Consider the following 16668-nt stretch of genomic DNA (forward strand, 5'->3'; position numbering starts at 1 on the left):
ACTTGATCTTCGACAAAGGAGCTAAAACCATCCAGTGGAAAAAAGATAGCCTTTTCAACAAATGCTGCTGGTTGAATTGGAGGTAGCATGTAGAAGAATGCAAATCATTCCATCCTTATCTCCTTGTACTAAGCTCAATTCCAAGTGGATCAAGGACTTCCACATAAAGCCAGACACACTGAAACTAATAGAAAAGAAACTGGGGAAGACCCTTGAGGACATGGGCACAGGGGGAAAGTTCATGAATAGAACACCAATAGGTTATGCTTTAAGATCAAGAATTAACAAATGGGACCTCATAAAATTACAAAGTTTCTGTAAGGCAAAGGACACTGTCAAAAGGACAAAACGGCAGCCAACAAATTGGGAAAAAATCTTCACCAACCCTACATCTGACAGAGGGCTAATATCCAATTTATACAAAGAACTCAAGAAGTTAGACTCCAGAGAGCCAAATAACCTTATTAAAAAAATGGGGTACAGAGCTAGACAAAGAATTTTCACCTGAAGAATTTCGAATGGCTGAGAAGCACCTTAAGAAATGCTCAACATCATTAGTCATTAGGGAAATGCAAATCAAAACAACCCTGAGATTTCACCTCACACCAGTCAGAATGGCTAAGATTAAAAACTCGGGAGACAGCAGGTGTTGGGGAGGATATAGAGAAAGAGGAACACTCCTCCACTGCTGGTGGGATTGCAAGCTGGTACAACTTGGAAATCAGTCTGGCAGTTTCTCAGAAAACTGGGCATGACACTTCCGGTGGACCCTGTTATACCACTCCTGGGCATATACCCAGAGCATGCAATAAGGACACATGCTCCACTATGTTCATAGCAGCCTTATTTATAATAGCCAGAAGCTGGAAAGAACCTAGATGTCCCTCAATGGAGGAATGGATACAGAAAATGTTGGTATATTTACACAATGGAATACTACTCAGGAATTAAAAACAATGAATTCATGAAATTTTTAGGCAAATGGTTAGAACTGGAAAATATCCTAAGTGAGGTAATCCAATCACAAAAGAATACACATGGAATGCAGTCACTGATAAGTGTATATTAACTAGCACAGAAGCTCTGAATACTCAAGACCCAATTAACATATCAAATGATTCCCAAGAAGAAGGAGGGCCCTGGTCCTGGAAAGGCTTGATGCAGCATTGTAGGGGATTACCAGGACAGAGAATTGGGAGGGGGTTGATTGGGGAATGGGCAGAGGGAAGAGGGCTTATGGGACTTATGGGGAGGGGGAACTTGGAAAGGGGAAATCATTTGGAATGTAAACAAAGAATATAGAAAATTTTAAAAAAGCAGTAAGAGAGGAAAATAAAAAAGAAAGAAAAGAAAATGAATGATGAGAGAAGGAAAAAAGAAAGAATTGCCCAAAGCTAATCTTTATAGCTTTTTCTGAATTATATCTTTATAGCTTATATGGGTGGGTTTCTAGAGTCAGTGAAATTTGAGTAAGTTTAGTACACATTTTGATATGTTGGTCTACACATGAGCATTTTAAGGTTTAATAAACCAATGAAGAATTAAAAAATATTATTTGATTGAGAGTTTTCTAACTTTTTTGGCCAACAACAAACCCTTTGTAAACCTATGTCCTCACAAATACACATAAAAGGGAGTTTTTAGCCCTTATTAGGCAACATCATCCTGTGGAGGACAATCTAGAAATATATGGTCTTTATGTTTTCTCTGTTAATAGAAACAAGGGATTCGGAGTCTACATTCACTAATTTGTATTAAACTTCTTCATTATATAAGGCTGAGCTACAAATAATTGGGCAATTCAAAGTTAAGAACCAAATCACAAGACACATTTTCACTCTAAACTTATTTTAAAAACACAAGGTTATCTCACAAGGTCCTCATCATTTCTAAGCACTGAGTCTGGGACTCGGTGGAATTTCCAGCACTAGCACACGGCATCAGGTTAACAGCCCAAGGCCATCAACTAACAAACACACACTGTTACTCACAGACGCCAAGTTTTTGAGGAAACTGGACAGAAGTAATCCTGGACAGAACAAAATCAAAAACTCCATCCAGCAAATGTCTTCTGCTCTGGAAAAATGGGTCATGAAAGATCAGAAAACTTTCTTACCAATTTTGAGCGGTGCATCAGGGGCTGGAGTTGCATAAAGAAGATTCTCTGGTTTGAGATCTCGATGAACAATTCCATTTTCATGCAGGTACTACACGGGGAAGACAATGAAGGAACAGTTGTGTAAATGTATTTATGGCTCTGATATCTATATCTGATGTTTTAAGTTCTACCATAATCTTATGGCTTAATGACACACATTAGGATTTCACATATAAAAACACATATCACAAAGAAAAACTGTGCTTGAATCACACAGATCAAGGGATAGTTTACCAGAACTGGGGGTGTATATTAGTATAGAATGCTTTCCTAGTCTGCGAGAGACTCTCAGTGAATTCAGAGACTGTCTCTCTCATCTCTCCCCGGTCTCTATTAAATACACAACTAATTTCTGTCCATTTTTAATTCCAAAGTCTTTCCCAAATTGTCCTATTTCTTCATGTCATTACCCTGATTTGTTCTGTTCAAACTACTCTCCAGCAAAGCACAAAGAAGCTGTCGTATATTCTCCTTGGAAACGGGATGCTGGCTGAGAGGCAAGTTATGGATGCCGCTGGCTAGGGTAACGGGGGGTGGGGGGGGTGGGGGGGGGGGTGGGGGGGGGTCACGTTAGTGTGGTCAGCATGAGAAGAGGGAATCAAGAGCGCTCAGACTCTAGTTCCTACTCTGGTTGTGGCCTGAGTCTCCTGGTTCACCAGGGTGGAGGGACGGGAGCAGACATGTTCTTTCAGATATGTTCAAACACACATCATAACATTTTAGTAAATGTATATCTCAACATCAGTTCTACAACATTGGTTTTAATCTACCCTATTTCCTTCTGAATTCAATTCAAAAGACTAAAACCATTCACTCAATTAAAATTTTAATGAAACACGTATTTCTCTCGAGAGCAATCATTAAATGGATTGTTTTCACCTTAGATAACTATCACACAAGAACGTAATGGCCAGCAGGTAGGCCTGGTTTTAAATACACAAGCCATGCTGAGAGAATACAAGCCTACAAAGAAAATGAAGTAGCATACATGTATTCTACAAACGAACAGCACATAAAACTCATTTGCATATAGGATTACAGCAAGTGCCTGGTGCGAGGCAACTTCCCTTGGGATGCTGAGAACGGTTAAAAAGGAGACGTGTGTGATTGATTCAAGTTCTCATTTTCACTGTACGGTGTCAGGGTTCAGGGAAGAGGAGATTTCAGGCTAGAGGCTACAGAAATGTTTGGGTAATTAGACATTATATTAAAAAATAATACAGAGTATGGGACAACACAAAAATGGTCTCCAGATGCAAAGAAATAAGCATAAGCAAATTTAAATTTTATATATATCCAGAACAGGCATCAAGGATATGTCTGTCCAGTCTGGGCATCCAAGAGGCTGACGAGGCGGGGCTGGGATGAAAGGAAAAAGCACTCCAGTCTCAGGGGACAGGCAGCTTCCGCTCAAAGATGGAGAAGGAATGGTATTGAAGATGACGGCGTCTTACACAATAGCACATGCTTTAGATACTGCAGAGTAACAGTGAGGCCGGGGACTGGCACAGTAAGAAAGAGTGTGCATCACAAGTGCGAGGAACTGACTTAGGATCTGCAGCTGTCACATAAAGCTTGGCACAGTAGTGCGTCTGAGCCATTGCTCCTCGGACAAGATGGGACGTAGAGATGGGAATTCTGGGAAGCCCGGCCAGCTAGTCTGGAGTAGTGAACAAGAAACCTCTCAAACAATGTCAGTGATGCTGCTGAAATTGTCCTTTGAACTCCAAAGACATTCCATGATACAAGTATGTGTGTGCATGTGTGAGCCCACGCACCCACCCACACCCAAACTACCCCCCACACATACACAGAGACAGAGAGATGGAGGGAGGGAGGAACAGAGTGGGAGGACTAGGAAGGGAAGGAGCAGGGGGTGGGGAGAAAAAGAAGGAGTTGACATTGTGATGCATTAAAGGAAAAATAACAGTATTTGGCTGTAAATGAAAGGTAAATCGAATATGAATAGAAGAAATTTGGACATGTCCCCTTCAGAAACCTTTTAATTCACAGATGCACAAACAATTCCAAGTCTAAGTATGCATTAAAGTGGGATGTGGAATTTAAAAAGGAACAGATAGATCCCCTAAATATACCTTATCATGTATCTCTTAAAAATGTAGCCATCAAAAGCTCAAGTTCCCCTCTAAAGATTCAAAGATAATACGGCTACTCTGCCTTCAGGGGTTGTCTAGACGTGTAATTAAACTCTCTCCATGGTCCTAACAAAAACTGTGTCATTGTGTAATGAGAGCTACTACTTGGCAATTTGGTTTAATTACAGCTCTGCTGTGTTCGATGGGCTGTGTGTGGTTAATTGATAATGTCTCAGGAGTTGGTAGGAGGAAGTTTGAATCTCTTTAAAAATCTAACAGGACACAGAAGAACTAGTCATTAGAGAGAGAAAACAGTGTTCTGGCTACAGCTTTCCTATTGGGAATGAAAATTAAACCGCATGGACTTGTTCTTTTCTGTTCTTCAGAAAATTTAGAATTGATGCACATGAATTTCACTAAGAATGCCAAGGGGGGCATTCCATCTTTGTGCCATATCTGCTCGGACACCCACCACTCACATTGTAGTCATTCTTGAGATTCATATATTCTCTCTCTCTCTCTCTCTCTCTCTCTCTCTCTCTCTCTCTCCTCTCTGTCTCTGTCTCTGTCTCTGTCTCTGTCTCTGTCTCTGTCTCTCTCTCTCTCTCTCTCTCTCCTCTCTGTCTCTCTCTCTCTCTCTGACTTCAAGACTCTTCACAGAGGGGAAGCGTCGTGGCCAGATCAACAGAACTTTAGTATCACCTGGCCGGGACATGTTGTATGCCTTGGTCCCTCCTTCCTCTTCCCAAGTATGGGATCACTGTCATCTCTTTCAGAGTCACCTGACATGCTCCTGGCTTCCTCACTAGCCTTGAGCAATGTCACACACAGATATGAACTTCACCTGTTTGTTATTTTCATTTACATCATCACTGCTTGGTAATTACCTTCATGGTCTCTGCTGGTGCTGCTATGACATTTAGCAGCCCCCCCCCTCCACCCCACCCCATTAAGGCCTAATGCCTACACTTCTAAATCACAGGCTAACTCAAGCAAGACCTGAGCGGAAGGCACAAGTAATGAACTCCAAGCTCAAATTGCACACGTACAAACTGAAGTCTAATTTTCACAGGAAAAAAGTTTAAAGTTCTTTAAATCAAACCCCTAATTTGTGTCTTGATGTCTTTCTGAGACAACAGCTAATATGTGCAAGCCACAGTGTGATTATTCCCATGTCATTGTGTGTGTGTGTCTGTGTGTGTGTATGTGTGTGTGTGTGTGTGTAGAAGTTGGGCTGAGAGGGGCAGGCAGGTAAAACTTGTGCTGTGGGGACCTTCATGTGTGCCCTTTGAAGGTACATCTATCACCCCTCTGCTCCTGTACAAAATCAGGCACAGACATATACATGCATGAGTCGCACAGAGAGATGTGCACATGCATCATGCAGGCATGCTGTAGATTTGGTTCAGGGCTTGCATTATGGGTTCCCAAACTGCACAAGAATCCTGCATGTGAGACTCTGAGAATCCCTGCGTTCAGCTGGCTCTAACTGGTAAATAAAGCTGCTGGCAACCAATGGCCGGGCAGAGAGACAGGTGGGACTTTAGGATTCCCAGCTAAGGGGACCAAGGAAGAAGCAGAATCACCATGCCAGGAAAGGAATAAGATGCAGGCTGGAGAGCTGCAGGGGACAGAGTGACAATCATGTAAGAGCCTGGGAAGAGCAGCCCCAGGGGACCCTCACTGGGTAACAAAGATGGAATATAGATTTTAGTAAGGAATAATTTAGGAGTATCGGAGGGGAAGCACTAGCAACGTGGAAGTTTGAGAGTGGCCTAGCCATTGCGGTGTTCAAGGCATATTAAAATAGAAGGCCATGTGTGTGTGTGTGTGTGTGTGTGTGTGTGTGTGTGTGAGAGAGAGAGAGAGAGAGAGAGAGAGAGAGAGAGAGAGAGAGAGAGAGAGAGAGAGATGGTTCGTATATGATTGGCCCAGGGAGTGACCCTATTAGGAGGTGTGGCCTTGTTGGAGTAGGTGTGTCACTGTGGGTGTGGGCTTAAGACCCTCACCCTAGTTGCCTGGAAGTCAGTCTTGCACTAGCAGCCTTCAGATGAAGATGTAGAACTCTCAGCAGGAGGCTGCACCATCTCTGCCTGGATGCTGCCATGTTTCTGCCTTGATGACAAAGGACTGAACCTCTGAACTTGTAAGCCAGCCCCAATTAAATATTGTCTTCATAAAACTTGCATTGTTCATGGTGTCTGTTCACAGCAGTGAAACCTAACTAAGACAGTCTGTGTGTGTGTGTGTGTGTGTGTGTGTGTGTGTGTGTGTGTCTTTAATCGAGAACCCAGAGCATTTATTGGGTTGTGATAGCAAGGAATTTGCACAGCTGCTGCTGGGGAGATTAGAGCAGATTAATCAACTACAATATATGCACACATCACACACACACACACACACATAGACACACAATATATGCATGCACAAACCATACACAGAGACAAACATACAGTTATACATCCACATGTCTTGCATACACATATACTGCCACTCATTTCTCCGCCCCCCCCCCCCCAGAATTTGCCAGTTCCTCATCAAGACGTTAAGTCTATTATTTTCCTCTTTGAATTTGGTAGAATTTTAGGTTGTTTGGAACTAATGGAGTACAGAGAATGTTTTACTGACTTCCAAGGTTAGATAATGAAAAGCCAATGTGAATGTGCATGAGTGTCTGGTGCCTATAGAGTCCAGAAGACAGCATCAGAGACCCCGGAACTGTTAACTGTCTTATAATTGAAGCCAGAGTTTCTGTGTCCTTAATGGTTGAGCCATCTCTCCAGCTAAACAACAACAACTTTTAAACTTACGCACAGAAATATGTGTGGGCACATATCATACACACACAAGCACAGATATATACATGCAAAATAATACACTTGTGCATCAGACACACATGCACACAGGAATGTTCGCCGGTATAGCAACAGTAACTAACACTGTACCTCCCATACAGTCAGCATCTTCACCAAGAACTCCGCACTCCACAGATTCCATGTGCCTTTCATAGCTTTTCCCTCGCGTTCCTAGCTCAACATTTTAATTCTAATAATAATAATAATCAGGCGTGTATTTTCCAATATGAAAGATTCCCCAAGAACAAAATTTCTCATTGACTTTTATACCCAGAGACTATAGATAAAAACTTAGGGATGGGACAGGTTTTTTGATGAATCATTTGCAAGACTAATGTGTGATGGCCTGAATGACTAGAATCATGGGCTGAGGGAAGCTCATTAGCAGCCACCAATGAACAGACACAAATACCATGGAATGGCTGGTTTACCACAGTGAGGGGTCTAGCATGTTCAGGTTTCCTGAATGTTTATTAAACAAACAGTGTGATGGTAACCTGAGCCGGCACAAAACGTACCATCTGTTTTGGTGGAATAGATATCATATGCCCATAGGACAGCATTACCTTGTGTTGTCCTGTGTTCAATGACCCCAGAAGCTCAGCTCACCCTGCTCTCTCTAAGGAACTACCAGCATCGGCTTTTGGTCCACAGACTGGCAAGTAAAACGTGCCACAAACTGATTCATCCTATGCTTTAAGTGCACAATCAAATATTTCACTTTCCCAGCGAGGAACTGCACCAGGTTATGTATGCCTTACACTGTCATTATTTCCCAAGCAACTTTAACCTGATTCCAGGATGTCAGCCACCCCACTGATGACATCACTCTCCCATCTTCTGCTGCACCACTTCTGATAATTTGCCACAATCCCTTATCTTTCTCTATCACATCCCCTCAATACATGTTGTGTTTTCTTTATTTCTGATAAAAAAAAAACCACTTTATTTTTGAGAAAAACCACCATGGGGATCCTAGTGTCTTTTTTCATTTCCCCTGTGTTGACATTAAAAATATTTTATTGTATTTACCCGGTGTGTGTGGGGGGACATGAACATGATACAGCATGGATGTTGTTCTCAGAAGACAACTCCCAGAAGTTGGTTCTTCTACCATGTAGTTCCAGAGATCTGACCCAAGAGGTCAGGCTTGACAGCACACACACCTCTTTTTCCTGCCCATACTGAAATTTGCTAAGGTTCTTAAACTTCCTAACTTTCAGAAAGTTGTGTATAACATTTCTTTAAATCCTAGCTTCCATCATTCAGCCCGGACTCTCACTTGTATTTGACATTGTTCCACAGACCTTGTTCAAATATCAACATTAAGTTCATTTTTACCTTTCTTTGTGTTTCATCTGGATTATAATACAATATTATTAAATCATTTTCCCCTTCCCTTTTGTCCCTCCAAACCCTGCCATATACTCTCTTTCAAACTTATGCCCTCTCTTTTTCATTAATTGTAATTATATGCATATATGTATATGATGTCTACTTTGGTAGGAACAAATATCATATATACATATCACTTCACATATATGGATATGTATATACATGCATATATGAATATGAATATACATTCCTAAATCTGACCTGCTGAGTCTGTATAATGTTACGTGCATGTATGTTATTTCCAGTCTGACCATTGGTATTGGATAACTAGTTGGTGTGGTCTTTCTCCAGCTCCCAGAATCCTCAGCATCCCGCAGTTGTTCCTGAAGTGCTGAGGCTGTGTGTTCTTGCCCCACCCACATCAGCTGTCCGTTGTCCTTATTTAGCTCATGATTAAGCAGTCAAGTTAAGACTTACTGGGCGTGGCTTCTGATACAGTAGGAAACATGACCTCACAGCAAACTCTCCGATCTGCAGCTCTTACAATTTTTCCACGCCCTCTTTTGAAATGTTCTCTAAGCCTTAGGTGGAGGAGCTCTACTGGAGATGTACGCATTGCGACAGGGCTCCATTTTGATTGGTTGTGGTTTTCTATAACCATCTCCATCTGCTGCAGAGAACAGTTCCTCCGATGAAGGGTAAGGACTACACACTGGTCTGTGAGCGTAAGGACAAATATTTAGGATGTAGCCAGGGATTATTCTGGCTTAATAAAGTGGTGACTGGAATAGTTTAATGGTATGTCTACAAATGAACTCTATTTTGTTTGTTTGTGACATATCAAATCTGTTGATAATTCTGTCAAGTATATTGTTCTATCATGGATTTAAGAATTATATTAAATATTTTGTCTTGTGACATTTTACTTCAGAATTCTTAGTATATAATGTATAAACCTATCACGTATTCTCAGCTTTTCCTCTACCTTCTCAAATATGTAGAATATAGTTGTGATAACCATTTTAATGTTCCCACAAAATGTTTCTGCGTCTATGCCCGGAGTCTGTTGATTGATTTTACTTCCTGCTTCCCAACATGCCCTGTAAATTTATCATCATCATCATCATCATCATCACTGTTATATATTATGAAGCTTATCTGATTGGATATAAGCACAGATATAAATATCTTGTGAGATTTAAAACTCTATTAAAGATAAGGATGCAGCTTGAAACTTGAGATCTGAAGTCTGTTTTTAAGTTTTGTTCTACATGTGCACAGGGAACACACAGTCTTCCATTCCAAATGCTGTCAATAGTAGTAAGGAATATTACCCTACAATTGGAATTATCTTGTGTAGTTGAGATTTTTAAGAACATTATCACTGACACACCAATAAATGCAGTTGATACAATTTTTCATTACAAAATTCTTTATAGCCATTTCATATAGTTGATGCAATTTTTAAACAGACAAGTGGGGTAGTCAGACATTTAGTTTGAGAAGACTGATTTGGCCAGGCCAACTCCAAGAGAGGCTGTAAACTGGCAATTTTGGAGACTAGGCCCGAGTTTCTGTTTCCTAGAACTGGAAAAGTCCAAAACAAGTCAATTCTAAGGAAAACCACCCCTCACAGGCAGCCAATCAGGAGCTACCAAGAGCTGCCCTGCCACCTGGCCTGAGCCCAAAATAGTTCATTGACAACAGTTCTGGAAAGTCCCTAAAATTCCCCAGAACCTTGACCAATCCCAAAGACACCCATACCCCTGGAAATAGAGCCAACCAATCAGGATAAAAGTCACCTACTCCTCCCTGAAATTCCCCTAATAGGGCTTTAAAAGTCAGCTCACTTAGAGTCTCCATCCTGGGACATGGTAGTAGACCTCTGTGTGCTGAAATTCTGCGAAATAAACGCTGTTTGCTTTTGCATACTGTTTAAGTCTGGGGTCTTCCTTTATGGATTCATGGACCCTAATAAGTGCAATATCAACTAAGCCCAGCACTTTGTTTAATACTGATGAACAATTTCACAACATTTGTTCATAAATGTCTAAGGCATAATGTTTCTAGCAACAAAGTAAGAAGCCAGTTTAACTTGATCTTTAGCCAGTAAGAACCCCTTATATTTGTGGTCCTCTGGTAGCTTTGAGAATAGAGCCAGACAGGAAATGCATCCAAAGTTGTAGTGATATGGAAAATAAAAATCATCTTAAGAAGGGACAATACTGATTCTTGGCTTTGAGAAAAATCACCTTGACCCATCTATTAAATAAATGCATCAGTACTTAAGAATGGCTATAGGTTGGATTTTATCCCAAGTAGAAAATATTTACCCATTTTTATGTTCTACGACATATGTATTGCTTATATAATTATACTAATTATCAAATGAAACAAAATTAATACTTCAAATCATGCTGAATAGATTAGACATGCAGCAATAACATAAACACATCACTAAAACAGCTTTGAACGGGACTGATGCAAGGCGTTAAGAGTGAAGGTTCCTGGTTTCCAGATTCTAGTAGCAATCTAATATTTGACATAGCAATGAAGAGTGCTCTACAGTTTGGGGAGTATAAATAACAACAATGCACCGTATGTTCAAGAAGACAGAAGTGAAAAGGAGATTTAGCCATAAATAAATGTTTACAAACATTTATGATGTGTGCAGATAAAAACATTACCTGGTATATTATTAATATGAATAATTCATACATTTTTATATCTCAGTTGAGAATTACACTGCTTTAGTGTGGTACTTCTGGGTTTTACAAAATAAACTTCAGCTCATACAGTTGTTCAGAAATGGTTCATGTTCTGTGATGGACCAAAGCCTCTGGTTTCCTGTAAAGACTTTCAAAGATCTATCCTTACACCTAAAGGATATAAGGCAATTCTGTCGAAACTCAGAATGCTTCAACACAATGAATCTGAAGTTCCTTTTAGGTTTCAAGAACCCTTGTCCCACATGAAATTTAAAAACATTAAACATCTCTATTAACTAGGGCATTAATTTCCATTAAACAAAGATTTAGCTTAGTGTAATTTCAGATAACCAAAGTGCCTTATGGCTAGGACTTTAAAAACCTTCTTTGAAGGATTACTCTAAGAATTACGGAGTCAGTTTAGACATTAGAGATTATTTGGAGACAAAATCCCAAAACCAATTGCTTCTAAAACAGGTTAATACAAATGAAGTGATAAAAACCCATGTCTGTGCTTTTTAATAACTTTAATCTTGCACTGTGTGATAGGCCATGTTCTAAGAGATTTATCAAGCTTATTAATCCTTGTAAGTTTATTTCCACTATTTAGTGTATAAAAATTGTAACACTGTAATGTTTTATTACACCATTCTTGGGATCTGCGGGGATCTAACTGGCCTCACTTGCCCTGGGACAAATGACCTTGTGAAGTGCTGGAGGCTGTTGCTGATGTAAGATATCAAACCTAGTATTTTTTGCTTCTGTATACAAGCTTGGTTACCCCAACAGCACAGGGTATGCTTGATCGCATGTAGGTGGGAGGTCCCAGCAGGAAGTACATCAGGATTTATGCTTGCCCCAAATGGACAAAGGTAGGAGGTAAGTAGCCTTTATAAGCATTTATAAGCCTTTGATTAACTAATTCATGGCCATTCTAAGGGAATCCGAGGTATGGACTTGGATAGTGCTCATTGCCCCGGCCAGTATTTAATAAAGCTTACATCAAGTTTGGCTTAAAATTGTGTCCATGGTCTTTTTGTTTGTTTGTTTTTTGTTTTTTTGGTTTTTTTTTGATTTTTTGATTTTTGGATTTGGTTTTTTTCGAGACAGGGTTTCTCTGTGTAGCCCTGGCTGTCCTGGAACTCACTCTGTAGACCAGGCTGGCCTCGAACTCAGAAATCCTCCTGCCTCTGCCTCCCAAGTGCTGGGATTACAGGCATGCGCCACCACTGTCCGGCCTGTGTCCGTGGTCTTATTTGCACACAGTGAAAACTAATAAAGGAGAAGGAAGAGTAGAGAAGGTTATATTGATGGATACATCACATGGTACTCTCAAGCTTTCCATAGGGCTATTAATATTCGTTTTCAATACTCAATAAATTGACTCCAAAAGTTTGATATTAAGGCTTAGAGCAAATCCTTCAATAGAAATAATATTTTTTGGATGGAACTACAGAGTACCAGACAGAAGAAAGCAGACATTGGATATGCCTCCACTGAGAAGGAAATATGATGTAAAATAATGTATCTCAGGGAGGATCCTGACTCCTCCCCATTAGAGACCCTCTCCTAGTCCCTCTGCTCTGCTGGGCGGGGGGTGGGGGGATTGTCTTCTTGTTCTGTTCCTTGTTCTTGTACTGTTGTTATTTTCCATCTGGACTTGTCTTTTTTCTTTACTAGAATTATGTTTCGACAGTTATTCCCGCTATGGTCCCCTTTGCAGGGCTATTTATTGATAAGAAGTATATCTACAACACATTTGATAATCAACAATAAATGGTCTCTTCCCTTTCTGTTAATCAGACACAAAGCCTAGTAGCTGTGCAATGGACATGTGCGGCCTGGCTGACGGTCAGAATCTGATCAACAGCAAAGAGGATCAGGACTATCATCCTAAAGTTACAAACGGAAGACAGGTTAAACAGAATTGAGATTTTTGTTGAATAGGAATCTGGGAACTGGAATGCTATAAATAGATATTTGGCTTAAATATATTTTATGCATCAGGAACTAGACATATTAAATGACAAATATTTAATTCTTTACAAGGGCAAAGTAATTAAAATTATTTTCACAATAAAGTTGCTAGAAAACTAATTTGCAAGGGATAATTAAATTGTTATTATTCATTCTTAAAGCCTTTTTAGTAAATGTAAAGATCTTTATTAAACAAAAATTAACATATGAATATTTAGACCATATAATTTTAATTCTCTTATGGGCACACACAGGATGCAGTATCACTTAATAACACTGCTTCTGTGAAATCCCAAAAACAGTCCACTAAAACCTTGTGTTATCCATTGAGATCAACATAAAATCAGAAAGAAAGGCTAACTAGATCTTTTAAAAGAAAAAGTGGAGTATCATATAGAAAATCTTTAATCAGAGTTTCATATATACTTCATGTATGAATATAAAATAGATGAGTAATTTCAGAGATTAAAAGACAACCTCACGAATGTAATCCTTTAGAACTTAATGAAGATACTACAGTAAGAGTTCATAAAGGGATAATACAGTAGGGATGTTTCTCAATACATTGCTCACCATGTGAAATGTATGGGAATTAAAACTTTATTATATGCAGAGTTGCTGAGTTTGTTGATATATTCTTCAATAACAAATGATTATACTGCCTTGGCTGCACTTGCCATAAATAATCCACATTAATTTCTCCATCATTCCTGGTATGTAAAAGAAGCTGGATAAGTGAATGAAGACTCCTGAATTCTGACAACCGCTGTACACTTTGTCCCTATTGTAGTTAGACAGTGTTGGAGGAGGGGCTGGTAGGCTCCCACAGTTTGAAAGCACAGAACATTGTCGAGTGGGGGTCAGTCCACTCATCCTCTAACTCTGAAGCTACTTGTACCAGGTAACGGCAGTCTGAGGGCCCAGTCAGCATCAGCTGCATTAAATTTTATGAGCTTGAAGAGCTGGAGAAATGATGATAAAAACCAGTAATCAGATGAAGGTATGTGCATGTAGGTATCCATCAGTATCAATACCTGCCTGAATTAGGAAGATCACATTTCTGAGTTTGTGTGAGTGAAGACTGTCTAAAGCAACAGAAAGCAGCCCTTGTTTTGTATTAAATGAGACTCATGTTAATTGTTCTCAGAAACAAAAATTTTAATCAAAATTAAAACTATTATTTTTCTTTTGGATTTAAAAAAAAATTACTAGCTAAAGGCACTTGCACATGATGAAAGAGATTGAAGTTTGCTGAAAGACATGGAGCCAGGTTAAAAACCAAACTTTAAACTCCTTAAATACAATTTATTTTTCAAAAAAGAAAAAAATGGAAATGAAATCTTTGCTTTCCTGGGACAATGGATGCCGATTGGCTGAAGCTAAAAATAAGCTGCGATTGATAAGTGATTAACATTATTGAAAAGAAATCTTCTGGGAAGTATTTCCTCATGTTCAAAACACAAAACTATGATACAGAGGTGGCAAAGGCTACCAAATTAAATCAAGATTAGAAAAGCAATAAACAGACAATAATCTCTAGTGAAATAAAAGCTGTCACTAAAATTCTCCTAACAAAAAGAAGAAGGAGAAGAATAAGAAGAAGGAGAAGGAGGAGGAAGAGGAGGAAGAGGAGGAGGAGGAGGAGAAGGCGGGGGCGGCAGCGGAGCAGGGGGAGGAGGAGGAGGAGAAGGAGGAACAAGAAGAAGCAGCAACAGCCAAGGACCAGATGGTTTTAAGGCAGACTTTCAAAGAAGAGGTAATACTACTCAAAATATTCCACAAAATAGAAACAGAAGGAACACTGCAAAATTTATTTTACAAAACCATAGTACCCTAATACCCAAAGTATGTAAAGACCTGAGAGAGAGCAAGAGAGAGACAGAGATAGAGGGGAAGGGAGATAGAGACACAGAAAGAAGACAGACCAAGTTCCTTTATGAACATGAATGCAAAAATAGTTAGTAAAATAGTTGCAAACTGAATCTAAGAACACATCAGAAAGATCACAGATAACCAAGTAGGCTTCATCCAGAGATACAGAGATGGTTCAACATATGGCTAAAAACATTTAAAGAAATGTTCAACATCCTTAATCATCAGGAAATGCAAATCAAAATCACTTTGGGATCTTAAAAATGTCAGAATGGCTACAAGAGACAGCTTATGCTGGTGGGATGTGAGTAAGGGGACCACTCATCCACTGCTGCTTGAATGCAAACTTGTACACGCACTGTGAAAATCGGTATGGAAAGCTCTCAGGAAGATGGGCTTCAATCTACCTCAAGATCCAGTCATACTACTCTTGGGCATATACCCAAAGGAGGCTTCATCTTGCCACAAAGACACTTACTCAAGCATGTTAACTGCTTCTCTGTTTATAATAGCCAGAAATTGGAAGCAACTTAAATATCCTCCAACAGAAGAATGGATAAAGAGATGTAGTACATTTGCACAATAGAGTATTATTCAGCTGTTAAAAAAATAACATCATGAAATCCAGTTCTACAGGTAAATGAAAAAGTCCTTCTGGGTGAGATATCCCAGACCCAGAGAGACAAACATGGCATGTGTTTGCTTATCTGTGGCTATCAGCTGTTGCTTGACAATGACACCTAAGCGACAATCCTTAGAAGCTCACAGAGTAGCTCAGAGTAAGAGACAAGGGGGTGCACAGAGATCTTGTTAGGAAATAGAATGGAGAGTTATGGATGAATGAGAACAGGAAGGTCACGTGGGGAGGGGACAGGGAGAAGGGAATGAATGAGGCAAGAAATGTGGGTAGGGGGTGGTAAAATTAAGGGCCATTTAGGGAAAAGTAGAGAAACATAGTAAGTAGAAGCATCCTAAATATACATTTGTGTAAAGGTGAATCTTTCATATTGGCAAATACACACCTGATTATTATTATTATTATTATTATTATTATTAGAATTAAATAAATGTTGAACTAGGAACATGAGGAAAGGCTGTGGAAGGCACATGGAATTGTTCAATCTGTGGAGTGCAGAAAGTTCTCAGTGAAGATGCTGACTGTATGGGAGGTACAGTGTTAGTTACTGTTGCTATACCAGTGGACATTCCTGTGTGCATGTGTGTCTAATGCACGTGTGTATTATTTTGCCTGTATATATCTGGACGTGTGTGTATGATATGTGCCCACACATATTTATGTGCGTAAAGTTTAAAAGTTGCTGTTGTTTAGCTGGAGAGGACTCAACCATTAAGGACACAGAAACTCTGACTTCTGCCACATGACAGTTAACAGTTCCGGGGTCCCTGATGCTGTCTTCTGGACTCTATAGGCACCAGACACTCATGCACATTCACATTGGCTTTTTATTATCTAGCTTTGGAAGTGAGTAAAACATTCTCTGTACTCCATTAGTTCTAAACAACCTAAAATTCTAAATTCAAAGAGGAAAAGAATAGACTTAACGTCTTGATGAAGAAGTGGCAAGTTTGGGGGAGGGGAGGGATGAGTGGTAATACATGTGTATGACATGTGGGTGTATAACTGTGTATCCGTGTCTTTGTCTATG

General features: G+C 39.8%; 1 protein-coding gene across 4 annotated transcripts in view; it reads right to left on the bottom strand.

Moving 5' to 3' along the window:
• Camk4 (calcium/calmodulin dependent protein kinase IV) overlaps positions 1-16668 on the bottom strand; it is a 235520-nt gene that overhangs the window by 43887 nt on the left and 174965 nt on the right. For all 4 annotated transcript variants that reach the window (XM_052155453.1, XM_052155454.1, XM_052155455.1 and 1 more), the window contains exon 6: positions 2117-2207. In XM_052155453.1, the coding sequence (XP_052011413.1) occupies positions 2117-2207 (91 nt within the window). The remainder of the gene's footprint in view (positions 1-2116; positions 2208-16668) is intronic.

The sequence above is a fragment of the Apodemus sylvaticus genome, chromosome 13, assembly GCF_947179515.1.
Source record: "Apodemus sylvaticus chromosome 13, mApoSyl1.1, whole genome shotgun sequence".
Lineage (NCBI taxonomy): Eukaryota > Metazoa > Chordata > Mammalia > Rodentia > Muridae > Apodemus > Apodemus sylvaticus.